General features: G+C 36.4%; 1 protein-coding gene across 6 annotated transcripts in view; it reads right to left on the bottom strand.

Annotated features, from left to right (window-relative positions):
- The window catches only part of CEP192 (centrosomal protein 192), a 128,461-nt gene that overhangs the window by 65,313 nt on the left and 42,507 nt on the right, over window positions 1–20,641 (bottom strand). For all 6 annotated transcript variants that reach the window (XR_003902329.1, XM_029921290.1, XM_029921288.1 and 3 more), the window contains 8 exons: window positions 19,940–20,300; window positions 19,343–19,486; window positions 11,832–11,896; window positions 11,196–11,405; window positions 9,071–9,197; window positions 7,759–7,877; window positions 403–1,225; window positions 181–307 (listed from right to left, as the gene is read on the bottom strand). Coding sequence is in view for 5 of the 6 variants with exons in the window: in XM_029921290.1 (XP_029777150.1) it covers window positions 181–307; window positions 403–1,225; window positions 7,759–7,877; window positions 9,071–9,197; window positions 11,196–11,405; window positions 11,832–11,896; window positions 19,343–19,486; window positions 19,940–20,300 (1,976 nt within the window). In the remaining variant the exon portion in view is untranslated. The remainder of the gene's footprint in view (window positions 1–180; window positions 308–402; window positions 1,226–7,758; window positions 7,878–9,070; window positions 9,198–11,195; window positions 11,406–11,831; window positions 11,897–19,342; window positions 19,487–19,939; window positions 20,301–20,641) is intronic.

The following is a 20,641-nucleotide window of genomic DNA, read 5'->3' on the forward strand; positions in this document are numbered from 1 at the left end:
AAATATTTACACAGAAAAAATGGGCTTGAAACTAATTCACAAAGTATTTACTATGCTTACCTTTGAGAAATGAACCTATAACTGATTATTTTTCTTTTTCACACTTTTTCTAATTTTCTTATCCTGAACATGTATTTTTATTATTAAAGAAAAAAAGGAAAACAAAAGGTAAGCACCTACCCTGATAAACTTGTTCCAGAAATTTCACTAGGAGAAGAATGACTCAGTGGAGAAGAGGAAGGTCTGAAGCTTTCCTGGTCGTCCTCTGAGCTGTGTTCACCATGCTCAGGAGAGTGATTTTTCAAATCTATCAGAAAGGTGTTATTTACCAATGAGAACAACAACAGCAAAATACCAGTTGTTTGTAATTTTGCAAATGTGACCAATCACTTTGACACTTACCAACATTCTTAGGTGCAATTATGGAATGTTTTCCAAAAGTCACATGTTTTTCACTGTTGCTTGCTTCACTAAGATACTCTTTTTGGCTCTGGTTTTCTCTATTAGTTTGCATTTCTTCACATTCCTCTGACATCCAAATGGATGCTATTCTGGGGTTCCTTATTAATGAATAACTATTAGATGTTGGAGTGCATACTGAGGTGGCTGTTTTGCAATTACCAATATCTGGTGATTTGTTATCAATAGGGTATGTCTTCACATCAACTACTGCACTTTCATTCTCTTTTCTGTTTGTCAGAATTGAATTTGGAGAGTTTGCTCTAAGTGATTCTTGGTTCTTGCGCTCTCCATTTTCACCATAAAAAGTACATGCTATATTTTTTTCTGGTTCCCTTATGTTAGCAGCATCTAAGTCCACTGTATGGATATCTTGTGTAGTCTGTTCTTTTGGTAAAGACAAATCCCAAATATCAGACACACCAGCTCCTGAAAAGTTTTCCAGCCCACGTTCACACCTACTAACTTCTGTTTTTTTAAGGTATTTCTCCATATCAAACATGCTGGATGCATTACTTTTCTCTAGATCATTAGGCACAAACTGAGACACAATGGAATAATCCTTTTGTTTAGCATCTTCCTGTAAAGTCTTCTCTCTGGTTTTATTTGAAAGTGTCTTGATCATGGCAGCAAGTTGGGAAGGATCGGTACTCACTGATGCATCTGCAATGGCTGAAGCAATGGTGCTTATCCTAAGTATAGAATCACCACCAGTAGGTGTCTTGCTTTTGTATCTTTGGGATATGTTACTCATGAAGGAAGTGTCCTAGAAATGAGAAAATTCATATCAGATAAATTTACCTCCTTCCATGGACATGTACATATTAATTTAATCTTTAGACGTTATGGAAGATTTAATAGTAACAAGAAATTAATCATAAAACAATTAATACCCTAATTTAAAGAGATAGCTGCTATCAACTTTACTTACAGAGTCCTGGGTTACTCACAAAACTGGATTATCAACTGCTCAAAACAAAAATCTTCAGTAGTTAAAGAGGTGCTAAAAAGATGTTAAAACTGAGCCAGATAGTAATTTAAAACAAAAAATTAAGATACTGAGATTAAGAAACCATTGAGATTGTGATTCCTCACGTAAGTCTTGGTAATTTCATTCAACTGTTGGAATTACTTACAAGAAGATATAAAAAGGAACCATGGGCAAACAATGGAAATGGATCTAACAGCAAAGAAACACAGATATATTTAAATAAAAATCAAGTTAAGATTTCTGTCTCCAATAATAGATTAAGCACAATGGAAACCAACTCTGGATGAGAACAATTAGAACTGGAGAGCATATCCAGAAGCATCTCTTAGAAGGCACTGGAGAGTTAAAAAAGAAACTAAAACTATGGGGCCAGAATCCAAGAGAAGCAATAATTCCCGAGAGGTGAAGTCTGTAATGAGGACGCTCTTCCCTGAGGGGATCTACTGCTTCAAGAAGAGGCTGTGGACATGACTCTAAGAAGAAGCTCAGCAAAGCTGCTCTTTTGGTGGCGAGCGTATAAAAACAGAGTTCAATGTTGACCAGTAATGAGGGGGAGGGTGTAGCCATGCAAAACATCCATGCTTTAGGATGAGACCACACAGGACTACACCCTAGAGAAAAGGGAAACCAAAATTAGACTGGCTCTCATAAGGACTGAGGGTCGAGCTCTAATCAGTTCAATCTCAGTAACTAGATTGAAATGATCTGAGATTGCTAGTGTTCTTCATTCATGTCTGAAGCAAACATAAACCCTGTCTAGAAGACTATAACTTTCCTGGCCTCAAATTATTTCAATAACTTTTCCTGTAAAAATCCACTCCTCCATCAATGAATGACACATGATGTTCCAAGATAAAGTGGCCCACATCCCAGAGAAACAGACCCATGGGGGGATATACAGGCAATGGAGTTACCAGAATCTAAGACAAATCTAAATCTAAAACATAAAGTCTAAAATATACTTATAGGAATAAAATACAATATTGGGAAGTCAGAGGACTAGAAATTATAAAGAAAGAACTAAATGTAGATTATACAGTTGAAAAATACAATAACAAATTAAGAACCCAGTGGATGGATTTAACAAGAAATTGAACTTAAGTGAAAAAAGAAAGAGATTTAGAAGTCTGAAAAAATATTTGGAATGAATCATAAGAGAGAAATAACAAAAAATACAAAACAGAACAGAAAGAACAGGAAAAATCTGAGAAAGTACAGAAGAAAAAGGACAGGAAACAGAACAAAAAGTTTATTTGAAGATACACTGGTGGAGAATTTTCTAAAACTTGTGAAAGTCAACAACCCAAGATTCAAGAAGGCCTACAAACCCCAAGCAGGATAAAACAAATGGTACCTAAGCACACCCCAGCAAAATAAATAAAAGCCAAAGGTAAAAATGTTTATAGAAACCAGAGATGGTATGATGCATTATCTTTAATAAAGTTAGCAATAAGATTGATAGAAAACTTTTTAAATGAAATGAGAAATATTCAAACTGCTAAAAGTTGCTTTTAACATAGAAGTCTATAGTAAACAAAAATATGCTTCAAGAATAAAGGTGAAATAAAGATATTTTTAGAGACAAAAACTGAATTCATTACCAGTAGACACTTATTAAAAGAAATTATGAGAATATTCTTCAAGCAAAAGACAATCTCAGATGTAGAGTCAGAGATGCATATTGGTTTTTATATAATAGCAGTCACCACCGCATCATCATATGGCTCACAGGGTTTAAACAGAGATTTAAAATATGAAACAACAGTAGCTTGTAAGACTGAAGTGGAATAAACAGAGAGTTTTATGGTCCTTGTAATGTTAAGTGAGAGGTAAGAAACCAAAAACAAACAAAAAAATTTCTATTTTTATTAAACATTAGTAAGCAGACAGGTTATAATTTCTTAGGTTATACTAAAATAACAGGAAAAGAATATGTAATCACCAAATCAATAAAGGGAGAAAATTGGAATAATATTAAATAATAATTTAAGTAATATTAAAAAAATACTTCTAAAGAAATCTACAAGACTGTACCAAAAAAGAATGAAAGTGAATAGAGACCAGATTCAAATGCCTATATATTGATAATTCCATTAAATGTAAGAAAGAAAGACTGTGAAACTAGTTGAAAAATAAAATCCAATTCTATGTACTTATAAAAGACAAATCTAAAATATAAAGGATAGGGGCACCTGAGTAGCTCAGTCAGTTAAGCCTCCGACTTCGGCTCAGGTCATTATCTCACAGTTTGTGGGTTCAAGCCCCACGTTGTGCTCTGTGCTGACAGCTCAGAACCTGGAGTCTGCTTCGGATTTTGTGTCTCCCTCTCTCTCTGCCCCTTCCCCACCTGTAATCTGTCTGTCTCTGTCTGTCAAAAATAAATAAATGTAAAAAAATTTTTTTAAATAAATAAAATATATAGAAAGTTAAAAGCAGAGTAAAAAGGATAAAACAGGCAAACACTAAATAAACACTAAAGAAAGAAAGCTGGTATTTTATATATTAATAGGCAATTAGGCATAAGGCATAAAGCATAACTACAGACAAAGGCAGTCAGGCACAATGACAGAAGGTTCAGTTCATCAGAAGGAACAACTCTAATTTGTACATACCTAAAAACAAAACTTCATTTTTTTTAAATTTTTTATAACGCTTTTTAAATTTATTTTTGAGAGACAGAGAGAATCAGTGCGAGCAGGGAGGGTCAGAGAGAGAGGGAGACACAGAATCTGAAGCAGGCTCCAGGCTCTGAGCTAGCCGTCAGCACAGAGCCCGCGGGGCTCGAACCCATGAACCTTGAGATCATGACCTGAGCCGAAGCTGGTTGCTTAACCGACTGAGCCACCCAGGCGCCCCAACTTCAAATTTTTTTAAGTAAATACTGTTAGACTCATAATGAATAATAGGCAAATCCATAATAATAGGGTGAGATTTTATAATATCTAAGTAACTGAAAGAACAAGCACAATAATTTTAAGGATACATTTCATCACCATGATTTAGTAAATTTCACCTAAACAAAATATACCGAAGACAGCAACCAAATATCACACCACAGACATTCCTGTCATATGCACAGAAAGTATTTTAAAAAATTGAACACAGCTCAATAAATTTCGAAGGACTAAAACCAAAATTTCTCTGACTATTATACAGCCAGGCCTAGAATCAATATTTAAAAATTAGGAAAATCCTCAAATGTTTAGAAACTAAGCAAAACACTTGCAAAAACCAATGGACCAGAGAAATTAGAAAATACATCAAATGGACTAATAAAAGCAGTATGACATATCAAAACATGTTATTAAAAAAACAGTGTGGGATGCAACAAAACCCCAGCTTTCAGGGAAACTTACATCATCAGATGTTTATGTAGGAAAAGCAGAAAAATTAAGCTAAGCATTCATCTCCAGAGGTTAGAAATATAACAAATTAAATCCACAGAGAATATAAGGAAGGAAACAAAGACCAAAAACTATGAACAGAAAACAGAGAATAAAATTAATGAATTAATAAAATAAAGAAATATCTGGCAAGAATTACTAAAGGAAAAAAAGAGAGATGCAAGAGAACCAATATATAACAAAGAGGACATCTCTGACGAACCTAAAGAGAGTATTAAACAATTATAAGAGGACATTACGGTGATACATTTTCAAGTTTAGATGAAAGGCTAAAATTCCTAGAAAACTACAATTTATTAAAATGAACACATTTTTAAAGTTGATTTATTTTGAGAGGGAGAGAGAGAGAGAGAGAGAGAGAGAATGAGAGCAGGAAGGAGCAGAGAGAGGAAGAGAAAAATCTTAAGCAACTGTCACAGTAAAGCTCAAAGTGGGGCTCAAACCCACAAACTGTGAGATCATGACCTGAGCCAAAACCAAGAATTGGACCCTTAACCAACTTGAGCGACCCATGCACCCAGAAACAGACACAAGTTTTAAACATCGGTATAGTCCTATAACTATTAAAGAAATGGAATCAGCAATTGAAAAGTATTAAAGAAAACTCCAGACTCAGAAGATTACACCAATGTATTCTACCAAAATCTAAAAGCACCAATCTTATACTCTTCCAGAAAAATAGAAAAATATGAGACCATCAGAGCCTTGATACCAAAACTAAAAAGACATTCTAAAGACCATTAGCAAACGAAACCCAGTGATCCATAAAAAGAACAGTGGACCATAACCCAAGTAAAGTTCATTCCATGTACAGAAGAGCAGTGTAGTATTAAAAACTACTTGGGCCGCCTGGGTGGCTCCGTCAGTTAAGCCTCCGACTTCGGCTCAGGTCATGATCTCATGGTTTGTGGGTTCGAGCCCCGCGTCAGGCTCTGTGCTGCCAGCTAGCTCAGAGCCTGGAGCCCATTTTCTTCGGATTCTGTACCTCCTTCTCTCTCTGACCCTCCCCTGTTCATGCTATCTCTCTCTCTCTCAAAAATAAATAAAAAACATTAAAAAAATAAATAAATATTTAATATAATTTGCCACATTGCCAAAATAAAAGAAAGCTTATGCTTACCTTAATAGATACAAAAAAGCATTTGACAAGATTCAACCTCCTCACAAGTTAAAAACAAACTAGGAGACAAATATTAGAAGGGAATTTTAAAAATCAATGATTAACAAAAGAAACACCCTACAGCACATTTTCAATTTACAAATAAAATACTGAAGAGCTTTTCCACCCGGTCAGGAAACCCTAACATTAGCACTTGTCTTCAACACTATTCTGAGGTGTAGTCAGGTTAACTAATCAAAGAAATGAAGGTATCAAAACCAGAAAAAACCAAAAACTATTATTCTCAGATGATAAAACTGCATATATAGAAAAAATATATATACATATATATAACATGTATTTTTGTAGAGCCACAAAAAAGGAAGAATGAAGATAATATTTTTTAAATTTTTTTTCCTAATGTTTTATTTATTTTTGAGAGAGAGAGCATGAGCAGGGGAGGGTCAGAGAGAGAGGGAGACACCGAATCTGAAGCAGGCTCCAGGCTCTAAGCTAGCTGTCAGCACAGAGCCCGACACGGGGCTCGAACTCACGAACCGTGAGATCATGACCTGAGCCGAAGCTGGATGCTCAACCGACTGAGCCACCCAGGTGCTCCAGAAAGATAATATTAAAATATTGTTTTAAAAATATTGTTTCAGTAAGTTAGCAAGAAACTTAACAAAAGATGTGCAAAAATCTCTGCCCATAAAAAAGTCATAAAATACAGAGGAAAACTAAAACCTAAGTGGAATAGTATATAGTTTTCATGAATTAGAAGATTTTGTATTATAAAAATGTCAATTTAACTGTTCTACAGATTAAACACAACCCCAATTAAAAGTCCAGCAGTGCTACTGGTTGGTTGGTTTACTGAAGGTAACAATCTGATTTTAAAATATATATGGAAATGCCAAGGGCCAAGAATAGCCAAAATATTTTAAAAGAAAAGTAAGAAAAGAGGACTTATCCAAGACTTATAAAGCCACAGTACTTTTTTAAATAAAAAAATTTGTTTTTATATCTTTATTTTTTAGAGACAGAGACAGAGAGTGAGCATGAGAAGGGCAGTGGGGGAGGGAGACACAGAATTTGAAGCAGGTTCCAGTCTCTGAGCTGTCAGCACAGAGCCCTATGTGGGGCTCGAACCCATGGACTATGAGATTATGACCTGAGTCAAAGTTGGACGCTCAACCGACTGAGCCACCCAGGCGCCCCATAAAGCCACAGTATTTTAACAGTGTCATATTGATAAGATAGACCCCAAATGTCTAACAGATATGTCTAATGGACATAGCAACTGAATACTATATAGTAATGAAAATAAGCTTCTATTAACTTATAACATAGTTTCATCTGGCAAACACCAGGGAAAAAAAATCAAAGAAAAAGAATATGTGCTATATGCTTTCTTACATATAAAGTTCAAAAACAAGCAAAATTAATAGTGTTAGAGATAAGAGGAGCGGTATTCAGAAGGGGCATAAAAACGGTTTCTGGGTTACTAGCAATGTTCTCTTTCTTGATCTGGGTTGTACAAAGGTGTGTAAATTGTGAAAGCTCACTGTAAGTTTATTTTATAAACAAATTTATGTATGTTTAGTATGTATGTATGTACGTAGCATGTATATTACACATTGATTAAAATGTTATTAAAAATTCAAAGGATATTTATAATAAAATTGAATCCAAAAAACCCCAACCATGCTATACTGCATGTATTTTCACATGTGATCTTATGCTGATCTTATACAAGAACTATGACAATGTGGTTTTGGTTTTCCTCCATAGAAGACTTAAGATACCTCTGTTTTGCTGTTATTGGCAGTTAATGTCACATCACTTTCATCCACTTGTGAAATACCCTCCAGTTCTTCAGCTTGAAGTGTAACTGATCCTTCACTTAGTTGTACTTTTAAGTCTCCTGTAGAAAATACACAATAATTCAACTTACATCTATATGCCATCGCACAAAAATAATCTGTGGGAGAAGGACCACTCAAGATGATTAACTGCCAAGGAAGATGTCTTCATACCTCAGTATCAGTCATCTTCACAAAAACTTTTTAATTGTACAGTCACTAAGACAAAGGACCAGGGCATTGGTAATTTGCTTCTGCCAAGTTTAAACTTTGAAGGTTGTGGATTTCAATCTCTCCTTTGCAACCAGTGACAACCTCATTTAATATTTTCAGCTTTAAACATTTCACAAATCTACAATAAGCTGAATTTTAAAATGAGTATTATTTACAATAATAGAAAATCAACTAATTATATATACAGCCTCTTTATCCCAACTCCTCTGCTGGAAGATAGGCTCTTAAAGGACTGGGGCATATTTTGTTCAATTATATAGGATACGTAGCACCAGGCACTGTACTAGCAAAAAGTAGCTGTTCAATAATTGTATGTTAACCAGGAAAGTCTGATTTTAAATATATGTCATGGATATTAATCATACTTAGACTATCACAGTCAAAATCTCAAACACCTTTTATTTTTAATTTTTTAAATGTTTATTTTAATTTTTTAAATGTTTATTTTTGAGAGAGAGGGAGAGAGATAGAGACAGAGTGTGAGCAGGGGAGAGGCAGAGGAGAGGAGAGGGACACACAGAATCTGAAGCAAGCTCCCGCATCTGAACTGTCAGCATAGAGCCCGACATGGGGTCAGAACCCACAAACTGTGATATCATGACCTGAGCTGAAGTTGGACACTTAACTGACTGAGCCACCCAGGCACCCCCAAATCTAAAATAGCTTTTTAACCAAAAGTCCCCCTAAATATAATAGCTACAATTCATTAACTCAGTGGTTCTTTAAAAAAAAAAAACAACAACTCAGTATTTTTATAGGCCAATTGAACTAGTCCATTTGAACAGATTATATATTTTTTACTTTGGTTTTTTTACAAAAGGATTTAGGTGGATTTTGGTTGACTTGTTTCCACTTTCGATTAAAAAGGCAATGTGGGGTTATATAAGGATAAAACCTGGGACTAATACTGAAAAAACCCAAAGTGGTATATCCATTTTCACTCCTGAAGAATATGATTACACAACCCCTAATTTACGGGTTAAAGAAAGGTTACTAAAAACTCCTTCATTTAATCCATTACCTGAAAACACATCATGGGTAACATGAGCCGTTTCCTTTTCCAAATTACTTCTTGACAGATCAGACTTTCTTATGAGAGCAACGGGTTCTCTCTTCTCTGGTGAGCTAATAAAATAACCAAACGATGGCTACAAAAGAAACATGTGAATTATTTCTTTACTTTTCAACTGCTTTGAGAAATTCTAGACTGTTTTATCTTACTATGGGTAACCTAACTAAATGAATTCAACAAAACAATTCTGTTCTTTTCATTTAAAATTAAATTACTAGAGATAAAATTTAGAAATTTAGTTTTATTTCCTTACTGCTATCTTTAATCATCAAAACTAATATGTCAAATAAGTTGCTCTTACTAAGAAATCCAACTTCAAACAACCTAGAAATGACATTCCATTCCTTCAGTAATTATTACTGAGCATCTACTGTGTCAAGCACTATTAATCATAGTGTGACATGTCAATGAGAAAAAAGATAAAATTTCCTGCCTTCCTTAGCTTAGAGTTTAAGGGTATTTATTTTACATAATACGTCTTTGAAAATCTTGTTAAGCTTACGTATGCTCTTAGCACTTAATGAGCTGGGAATGCCCTCCTGTCTTTCCCACAGAATTTTCACATGATAGACTTGAAATGTAAATTGATGAAGTGCACTCTATTTTCAACTAATCTTTACCTGGGAATGTCTTCCCTTGATCCAACAACCTGAATGCAAGTAAAATTCCATAACTAAAACCAAAACAGAAACTCCAAATGATAGATCTATCTTTCTATGATCTAGTGCTTTATTTAGTAAGAAATTCATTTACTGTTCAACTTCTCTCCTAATGTCAAAAATCTCAATCAATCCAGGCAGGATATTAATCCTGTCTCTCTAAAGCATTTATTTTCATTCTTTATTTAATTCACTACACAAACAGAACCCACAGTTCAGTTTCAAATTTAAGTTCTGTAAGTCAACTTTGAGTTCTAATGCCATAACTATTATTTCAAATTATACTGTTAGTGAAACCCAGTTTTAATAACCATTCCTTCCAATAACCTAACTCCCTACATGGAATTTATCAAGCCTTGGACTCTACTTCCAGAAGAAATCTTGAATCCTTTATTTTTTTTCTGTGTGCCTACCATCATTCTAGACCCTGGCCTTCGCCGTATTTCTTCCCATGTGCTAACTAAGCCTCTGCCTGCTTCTACTCCACCTTTTGGTTCACTGACCCTCTTCTCCACCCACGCTCCACATACGATAGCCTCATTTCACACCTGGAGACGGGGCCCACACCATGATAAAGTTGCTCCCTGCTTCTAAGCACTTCTTGCCAATTCGTTTCAGATGAACCCACGTCCTATAAGGACCCCACAAGATCCGGCCCTAGTATTCTACCATTAAACCATCCTACTCTCCCCCCATTCACATTAGCTCCACTGGTCTGCTTTCTGTTCCTCCACAGGCCACTCTAGTTCCTGTTGCCAATTCTTCACATAGAGGGTCTCCCTTTGCTGGGAACACTCCACCTCCCTATCTTTTGGCAGCTGTCTCCTTCCCATCATTTAGGTCCCAGCTCAATGACATCTCCTCAGAGGCCCCCCTGACCACCACAGCTACAGCAACTTCTTCTCCTCGCCATGCTTCACAGAAAATTACCACTGTAGTATTTTCAAATTTTTACATGTATTGTCACTTATTAAACCAAAACATTCCTATATTTCAAAACATGTTTTCAGATAAGAGGTTAAAAAAAATCAATCTTCGAATTCCTCCCCTCAACCAAGGATGTAACATAGCAGTATCAACTACCCGGTATTGAATACTTACTGCAAGTTAGTCTTGATGCTAATTGCTTTGTGTGTCCCATCACATTTAATTCTTAAACCCTATAAAATAGCACTGCATTTTAAAAACTGGACAATTAAGACACAGAGAAGTTAAATAAATTGTTCCATGTCACAGAATTAGTTAAAAGGCAGAACTAGGACCAGAGTCGGAGTTCGACCGACTATACAACCTAAGCTGTCTACCACAATCCTATCATGCCCCTATTCTGTCCCTGCTATAAAGATACTATGCTGTAGCTAACACCATTGTAACATTCCAAACGCAAGGGCTGGTGTAGCTCATATCATACTTACTCTTTTCACATTGTAACCGCCACCAAGGCAACCAAGAGCTTCAGATCTTTGAGCAAAGAACTCTCCTAAAGACAGGCGTAAATAACAGGCATCATCTTTGTCCAAATCTGATGTGCTAAGTGATTTCCTCAACAAACTGTAATTAACTGAAGTTCTCCAAGACGTATCCCCTAGAGCAGCTGAAGTGCTCTGGCCATCTATATTTTCTTCCTAGGGAGAAAGTTGTTGTTTCATTTTATTTCCCCAGAAAGGCTTCTGTTTTTCTAATATGCGAAAATAAATTTAAAAAGTTTACCTAGAGAAGTTAAGCATTTTAATTTTTAAAAATTTGGACAAACCTCAAGCTCAAGCAGTTAATAAATAAAGTAGTTTAGTTTCCTTATACAGCATCACTTCATTTTGAAACATGGTTAAAAACTATGGAAAGACCTTTGAAGTCTATTAAGGCGATGTTAAGTGAGTTAAATATTACTTTAGCATGCCAGTTATTTTTCAATTGATCATTGAAGGTATGAAGGAAAAAGCAGAAATTGTCTAACCACGAGAAAGTAAGAAATAATTCTATAAAACTATGTATCTATCCAGAAAGAATACAGGTATATTTTAAACTTTGGTTAATGCCAATAAAATACAAACCTGCATAAATTGATGCGCTTTATTAAATTCCTCTTCATCTTGTGCAATCAAATCCAATGCTTCAGCTTAAAAGAGAATTAGTTTACATAATTAAATTATACTAATATCTAATTAAATAATAGCAGATAAATAAAACTTAGCTAGTTAGGAATATGAAATAAGATGGAAAAAAGTATATGAAAGCTTTCCCATCATGCAACTGATGCATCTGTATTAAGTACATAAGTCTGTGATTCTCAAAGTTTTGGTAATGAACAGTCTACTGTTGATGTTTTTATGAATTATTAACTTGCCCTAACTTAACTAAAAAGGCTTGACAATATAAGCTTTTTATTTGTATTAGATTCACATTAACTTTAGTCTTTGAAGATTTTGGCACATCTGATTTAAGCCAATGAATACCCATGAAACTTTATCTGGACGCATCACGACAACAAGCCTCTCTGTAAATTGATTGTGAAGAGGTTGGCTGGGGTGCCCAACCACCCATTTGCCCGGGAGTGTCTCAGTTTTAGACTGGAAAATCCCGCATCCCAGCAAACTCCACAGCCTGAACAGACACAAAGAAGTGGTCACACAACATGTACCCTCAAAGTTCCTACTGAGCAACTCAGGACACCTTAGGAATGAATGGGCCTGGACACCTTCAATCTTTAAGCCAAAGCCACAAACTAAAACGCCTCAGAGGCCAGAGGTGGATGAGCAAAGAGGACCAGGCACAACACAACAGGGAGAGTGGGACAGTGGCGAACCAGAAAGCACATGATCCTCCTCAAGGCATTAGAATCGAAAGGATTTTTAAACATGCTGACCAAGCAGAAAGTCTGCAGGCTCTCTGCCTGCCTGCTGCCCGGTCTGGGCCTCTGCCTGGCCCTTCAGGAGGATGACTGAAATGGGAAGGGTGCACATAATCCAGAAGAGACAGTGCACCATGGCCCAAACGAGACAGATGTCCCCCTCGCTCATTATCCGTCAGGAGCTAATCAGATCCAAACTGCCCTTTTGGAAACCTGACAGTTCAACATTAATATCTTGAGAGACCAAATGAGAATAGAAACAGGAGACTATTTCCAGTCAGGAAAAACAGAACACCAGAGAGAGCTCAGATCCTTACTTGTTAGGACAGTGCTCGTCCTTTACCTTGTGAGCCCATCATTTCTTATATAAACACAATCTTAACCTGTTGGTCTATGAATGGGTATGAAGAGAACCATGAAACCTCAAAATCACATGAAAAATATAATCTTTCACATAAAATTTTTTCTATGAAGATTCTCTGTAGGGCCCATGACTCAAAGTAAGTTAAAAACCATTGCCTTAACCTGTGGGGAAGAGCACTGGGTGTTATATGGAAACCAATTTGACAATAAACTATTTTTTTAAAAAATTAAAAAAAAATTTTTTTAATTAAAAAAAAAAAAAAGAAATAGGAAGTCATTGGCGTGTGCCCTTATCCAATATGACTGATCTTATAGAAGAGGAAAATGTCATGTGAGGACAGACACAGCAAGAACACCATGTGACAAGGGAGACAGAGTTTGGACAGATACGGCTGGAAGCCAGGGAACATCAAGGAAGGATCACCAAAAGCTGGAAGAGGCAAGGAAGGATTGATTCTACCAGAGTCTCAGCTGGAGCATCACCCTACCAAAATTTTGATTTTGAACTTCCACCTCCCCAAACTGTGAGAGAATAAATTTCTGTTGTCTTAAGCCATAAAAAAAAAATATATTGCCTTAAAACATAAAAGTATCAACCAACCAAACGGAATAGCCAAGGGAGGGGAAAATAGGAAATCAGGCCTAATGAAGGTAACCCAGAAAAAACAATTTACTTCAATGAGTTAAATATTGAATGTTTTTAAATCATTATGTAAATAGTTCCAAAAGCTCTTTATCATACCTCTAACTACTTTTCCCCTGTACTTTAAAGATTCTTCAATTAAACAAAAATCTACAGCAATACTGTTACCTTGATGTTCATCACAAATCAGTCAGCAATTATGAAAAAACTTCATTTTTTATAAGACTCTATGCCCAATTCTTTGCCAAATCTAAAAAAGTCCTTTCAAACATCTCCTGAATACATTAGTTGCTAAAATTTGAAGCAGCACATATACCCCAGGCTCTCAGCCATATTTAAATCCTAGGCCATAAGGTGAAGTGACGTAGTGACTCAGATGCAGAGTGCTGTCAGAGAGGGGCAAGGCAAAAATGGGGCAGAGGGAGTCATATCTCTTAAGTACATTTCCTAAATAAAGTTTGTTAAGTAGATAAATTTTCATTTCAAATGACTCTGACATTATGAAATGACACCTTGGTCCAACCTTCTTCCTCTGAATTATCTGCGCTTACATTTTCAAAATTCCCTTCCTCTTTCCTATAAAAATGCTTCCACTGCATTCAGCTCCCCTGACCCTGATTTCCTTTGACCTAGTTCATCCTTTCTGTCCTTCCATAAAACGTTTTTCCATAGTTTTCCATAATCATTTTCTCTATTTCTTTACCATCCGTGCTATTCATCCTTTCCAGCCTGCTCATTACTATTTATTCCCTAACCACAAGGATAGCTTCATTAAACATCTTTATTTTAGTTTTCTTTAATAGTAATGCACCCACACAGTTCAAAATGCAAAGGTATACATATGTACATTATGTCTCAACAAAGAGTTGTCAGAAGTTAACCGAAGATATAAAAGGGAATACAACACTGAAAAGTCTCGCCCTCATCCCTGACCCCACATCCCGCACCTCCAGAAGCAACCAATATAGAAAATGCTCCTGAAATCCTGATTTGAATCTATTTGCCTTTTGAGTTCAAGTAGCTAGGGATTCCTGCAATGTTTCTTTCTTTCTCTTCCTTTTCAAAAAAATCTTTCCACTATATAGATTTACAAGTATATGTGCCCTCCCCTTTTCCACCTTTTTAGATAAATGTCAGAGTATTTTATATGCTTTTCTATGTCTTGGAATTAAAGCATTTACTTTAGGGGTACCTGGGTGGCTCAGTCAGGTAAGCGCCCTAATTTTGATTTTGGCTCAGGTCATGATCTCATAGTTTGTGAGTTCTAGCCCCACACTGGGCTCCATGCTGACAGTGTAAAGCCTGCATGGGACTCTCTCTATCTGCCCCTCTCTCTCTGCACCCCCTGTGCGTGCTTGCTCCTTCAAAAATAAATAAACTTAAAAAAATAAAGAATTTATTTTAGTGATTATTCCATATTAGCACCTAAAGAGCCCTTTTCTATTTTTTAATGACCACAGTGTATTTCCTTGTATGGATGTCCCTTATTTAATCAGTCCTGTTTTGTACATCCCATTGCTTCCAGCCTTTTGTTATTATAAACAATATACAAAGTATAACCATGCACACACAGTACATGCCATTTGTGCAAGTGCATCTAAAGAGTAAGTTTCCAGAAGAACTGCCTGGTATGTACATTTGTAACTTTGTTAGATGCTGTGATACTGCTCTACCTAGATGCTGTGGCTATTAAAGTACTATAACACCTGTTTCCTTCACACTCTTGCCAACATTGTTATATTACCAAACTTCTGGATCACTGCCAATGAAATAACTGAAAAATAGTATCACAGAGTGGTTTTACTCTGCATTTCTTTCCATAAATAAGTCTCATGAACTTTGTTGGAGTATTTAACAACCATTTTCATTTTCTTTTCTATAGATTTTCTGTTTACAACATTTGCCCACTTCTATATTGAGTAGCTAGTCTTTTTCTTATTGTTTGTTAGAACTATTTATATGTTAGGAAAATGGGCCCTTAATCTGTAACATAAATGGCAAATATTTTTTCTCAGTTTGATCACTAATTTTTAAAAACTGTCCACACCAAATCATAATACATATATGAAAAGTATATAAGCGTACAACTCAATAAACACAATTGTGTAGCCAGATCAGTACCCCAGACAAAGAAAGAGAACTCCACTACCACTTCCAAAAGGCCCCTTGAGCTTCCTTCCCATCACTACATGCCCATCCAAAGGTAACCACTATCCTTACTCCACAGGGCAGGGTACATTTAAAATATATACAAACTGGGGCGCCTGGGTGGCTCAGTCGGTTAAGCCTCCGACTTCAGCTCAGGTCAGAACTCATATTTGTGGGTTCGAGCCCCGCGTCAGGCTCTGTGCTGACAGCTAGCTCAGAGCCTGGAGCCTGCTTCCGGTTCTGTGTCTCCTTCTCTCTCTGCCCCTCCCCCTCTCATTCTCTGTCTCTCTCTGTATCAAAAATAAATAAAACATTTAAAATATATATATATATTCAAATAGATATATTACATAGCATGTATTCTTAGTCCGTCTTATTTCATCCTACATACTTATGAAATTTATCCACATTGCTGCAAGTGGCTACACATCACTTATTCCCACTGCTACACAGAATTCCAATGTATGAATAAACACAATACATTCTATCATAATTAGAATTAGGAGTTTCTAATTTGGAGATAACCATATAGTGCTACAATGAATATTTCAGTGTAGATCTTTTGATGAACCAAATACCTATACAATGTATATATAACTCTGGCGTTGAATTACTGGGTCCTCAAATATGAAGTTCATGAAGTTCACCTCCAAAAGCTCCTGCTAGACAAGTTTCTGAAATGGGTCTATCACTTTACATTCCCACTAGTTGCATGAGAATTCCATGACCACTCACTTTTTAAGTGACACAAATATCACAGTATTTTACATGCTTTTCTATGTTTTGGAATTAAAGAATTTATTTTAGGGGTGCCTTGGTGGCTCAGTCAGTTAAGTGTCCAACTCTTGATTTCAGGTCAGGTCCTGATCTCATAGTTCATGAGTTCTAGCCCTGCACTAGGCTCTACCTACACTGTACAACTATCCACCATCCAGTCTGTACCCCGTTGTTCTTTCTATATCAAGATGTCGTTGAGAAAGCTTTAGCTGTAACTTAACTTCCAATTCCTGACTCACACTTCCAACTACCAAATATCCCCACCTCAAACCACAATTGTCCAAAATTCTACAATCTCATTGGATTTTCCCATCTCAGTTCATGGTAATGCCATTTCCCCAAATAACTCACACCACAAACCTCAATCTTTTCTTGCCTTCCTACTATCTCCTGAAATCCAGTCACCAAATCCTAATCATTTTATTGCTTTCACTAGCTACTTGCTTTTCACTCTGACTGTGACACCTAGATTTCTATAACTTCCTAAGGAATCTCCCACTCAACTGTCTATCAGTACCAGAAGATGACTCATAGAGGAAATTGGACAATCAAGTCTTCAATGGCTACCTACTGCTTGCCACACAAGTCTCAACTTTGACTTGGTAGTCAAAGCTTGACCCACTCCCTGGCCCTACTTTATACCTTTCCAGCTTCACCTCTACACCTTTATTACTCTCCTCTTCCTATATCTCGTCATAAATGCTAGCTACACTGGACTGTCTACCATTCTCAAAACACACCCAGACTTCCTCATTTCATCGTCTTTCATTGGGTTTTCTAGCCATTTGGAATTTCTCATGGGATCAAATATCTATCTCTTCAAACTCTTACCTCAAAAGCCACCTCCCATATGAAATCTCTGTCACCCACTCACGCAAAAGGTTTTCCTGCTCCAAACTCCAAAACCATTTGGTTTGTATTTCTTATGATGCGGATTGTTGTTTTACACTCTTGTCTTATCCCTCTTAGCTGATGGACAATTGCTTAAAGGCTGGAAAAATGCCTTATCTCTACTGTCCCCATCATTAGATATTTAGGAGGAGCTTAGTACAAGCAGTAGTTGAGAATAACTTCTTCCTGTGGCATATTCTGAGCCTATTAAATATAAGACCAGGCTTGGGGAGCCTAGGTGGCTCAACTGGTTGAGTGTCCAACTCTTGATTTTGGCTTATGTCATGATCCCAGGGATGCGGATCAAGCCACCACATAAGGCTCCACATCTGAGCGTGGAGCCTGTTTGGGATTCTCTCTCACTTTCCCTCTGCCCTTCTCCCCCACTCATGCATGCACACTCTAAAACATAAATAAATAAATAATAAATAAATAAATAAATAAATAAGACTAGGCTTGACAGGCCAATGAATGCCTTTCTTCATGGCAAGTTTAGAGGTGCTCAGGCAATGGAGGCCTCAGTGGCACAGCATCTCCACAGACCTAAGGCTCAAAATGCCAAGTGTTCTGCAGACCTAACTCGGGTTTTCCTTGCATGGTCAGAGATTCTGCGCACCAAGAAACCTAGCTGATATTCCTAATGCTCTCATCCTTTGAGATTTATCTTTCCTGTCACCCTTCTCCCATCATTTCTACATTTCTTAGGTTTTACTTCAAAATGGGTTGATTTTGTAACTGTTCATTTATCGAAATATTTCTTTTGTTCAAGACAGGATTTTAAAAGTGAGAATGCAGAGGTGCCTAGGTGGCTCGGTCAGTTAAGCATCTGACTCTCAATTTCATCTCAGGTCATGATCTCACAGTTTATGAGTTCAAACCCCATGTCGGGCTCTGTGCTGACAACGTGGAACCTGCTTGGGATTCTCTATCTCCCTCCCTCTCTCAAAGTAAATAAAGTTAAAAATAAAAATAAGTAAGAATGTAAACTGGGGTGCCTAGCTGACTCACTTGGTAGAGCATGTGACTCTTGATCTGGGAGTTGTAAGTTTGAGCCCCATGTTGGGTTATAAAGATTACTTAAAATCTTTAATGAAAAAAAGTAAGAATGTAAAGCCTAAGGTCCTTTCCAACTCTGCCATATGAAGGTTCTAAACTGATGTAAAAGAATGATAGTTCGACTCACTGTCCTTGCTTAAGGAAAAGGTCAGCTCATTCTGCAATGATTAGCATTGACTAACTCAAGCCTATGAAATCACCTGAAAAGCGCAATGAGTATTACAGTTGACCATTGAACAACACAGGTTTGAATTACATGGGTCCACTTACACGCAGATTTTTTTTTCAATATAGAAAGCACAGTGCTATAAATGTGTTTTCCTTATGCTTTTCTTTTTTTTTAATACCTTTTTAAAACGTTGATTTATTTTTGAGATCGTGCAAGTTGGGGAGGGACAGACAGGGGAAAGGAGAATCCAAAGCAGGCTATAGCTGACAGGCTGACAGCAGCGAGCCCATTACAGGGCTCGAACTCATGAACTGCTAGATCATGACCTGAGGAGAAGTTGGACGATCAACTGACTGAGCCACCCAGGTGGCCCCTTATGATTTTCTTATTAACATTTTCTTCCTCTAGCTTATCTTATTGTAAGAATACAGTATATAATACATGACACACACAAAAGATATGTTAATAGACAATGTTATCACTTAAGGCTTCTGGTAACCAGTAGGCTGTTGGTAGTTAAGATTTTGGAAAGTCAAAAGTTATACACAGATTTTCATCGATGCAAGGAGTTGGTGCCCCTTAATCCTCATATTGCTCAAGGTTCAATCTCAGAACACCATCAAAAACAATGAAAATGAGACAATAAAGTGGTTATCAATAGACTTACAACCAGATCTGAAGTCTTCATTCATCTCATCAGTCAGGGACATATTTAAAACTTCTTCCTCATTAAAAGATGTGTAATATGCAAGGTCAGTGACCCATCTGCCCTCTTCATTTTGATAGACAACACTCTGTGGCAGATCTGTTTCTAAAAAAGTCCAAAAATATCCAATGACATATGAAACAAAATGACACAATATTCTCAAATAATTTTACTTAGTTGACTTCTCTTAGATATCAACAGCACTGGAATCTGCCCAAAACTAGTTAGAAAAAAGAATCCATTCCTACAAAAGTTCTCTAATGGTGGAAAAGTTGGCCTTAAACCCCAGTAGAAATCTATAATGGAGAATGAAGGGAAAAGGAAAAGAAAACTAAGACTTAAAATAGTACATTTCCACTAGATCTGAAAGATACAATTTTTAATCCATAAACACTTATTTTAATATGAAACATCAGGCAAGTTCCCCTTGAAAATATACTCTATTGTATAAACATTTTATACATTTCTTTACTTTTATGGTTTTAAAGTCTTCTTACTATACTATATGTTAACTAACTAGAATTTAAATAAAAATTCAAAGAAAACAACCCCACTTACGCTCTTTACTCTTTTCAGTGGACTTGTAACATTCAAGTGTCTGCCTTTCACTTGTTGGTGACCGAAGAGCATCAGTGGAATTAATTTCATTGTCACTAACAGGCTTCAAAGATGCTATGTCCATATATTTTTGAACGGACACTTTAGGAATCTCAGCATCTAAACATCTATCTATAGGTAAAACTGTTTTTGAATCAGATGCCAAATGCTTATTTTGATGGAGAGACCTGGACTCAAGCTTCAAAGGGTCCATGACATCAAAATCATCTTTACTGGCATTTGTCTCATGAAAATAGACAGGGCTAAGTTTCACATTAGTAGCCCTGATGGTCTTCACAGGAACTTCTTCTCTTGCACTTTCCTTTAAAAATAAATAACACAGTAGCCGTAAGTTTTGTTTGTCATGACTCATTCCAAACTTTATGGGAAAAAATTATGGAGCAGACATAAATGATTATTATATAAAGCATCAGACTATATAGTGTTCACTGTACTCTTCTAGACTATATGTGAACAAATTTTAAGCAATATAACAAAACCAAAATTCATGATGTGGTCATTGTAAATGTCTATCAAACAGATTCAGATACCAAAAGTGGGCCCAATATGTTCATTATATAAAGGATGTTAGAAGTGTCAGTTTAAACTCATAATTATCACGAAAAATCTCTACAAGCATGGCAAGCCCATTAATGTGACCAG

This window comes from Suricata suricatta, chromosome 14 (assembly GCF_006229205.1).
Source record: "Suricata suricatta isolate VVHF042 chromosome 14, meerkat_22Aug2017_6uvM2_HiC, whole genome shotgun sequence".
Lineage (NCBI taxonomy): Eukaryota > Metazoa > Chordata > Mammalia > Carnivora > Herpestidae > Suricata > Suricata suricatta.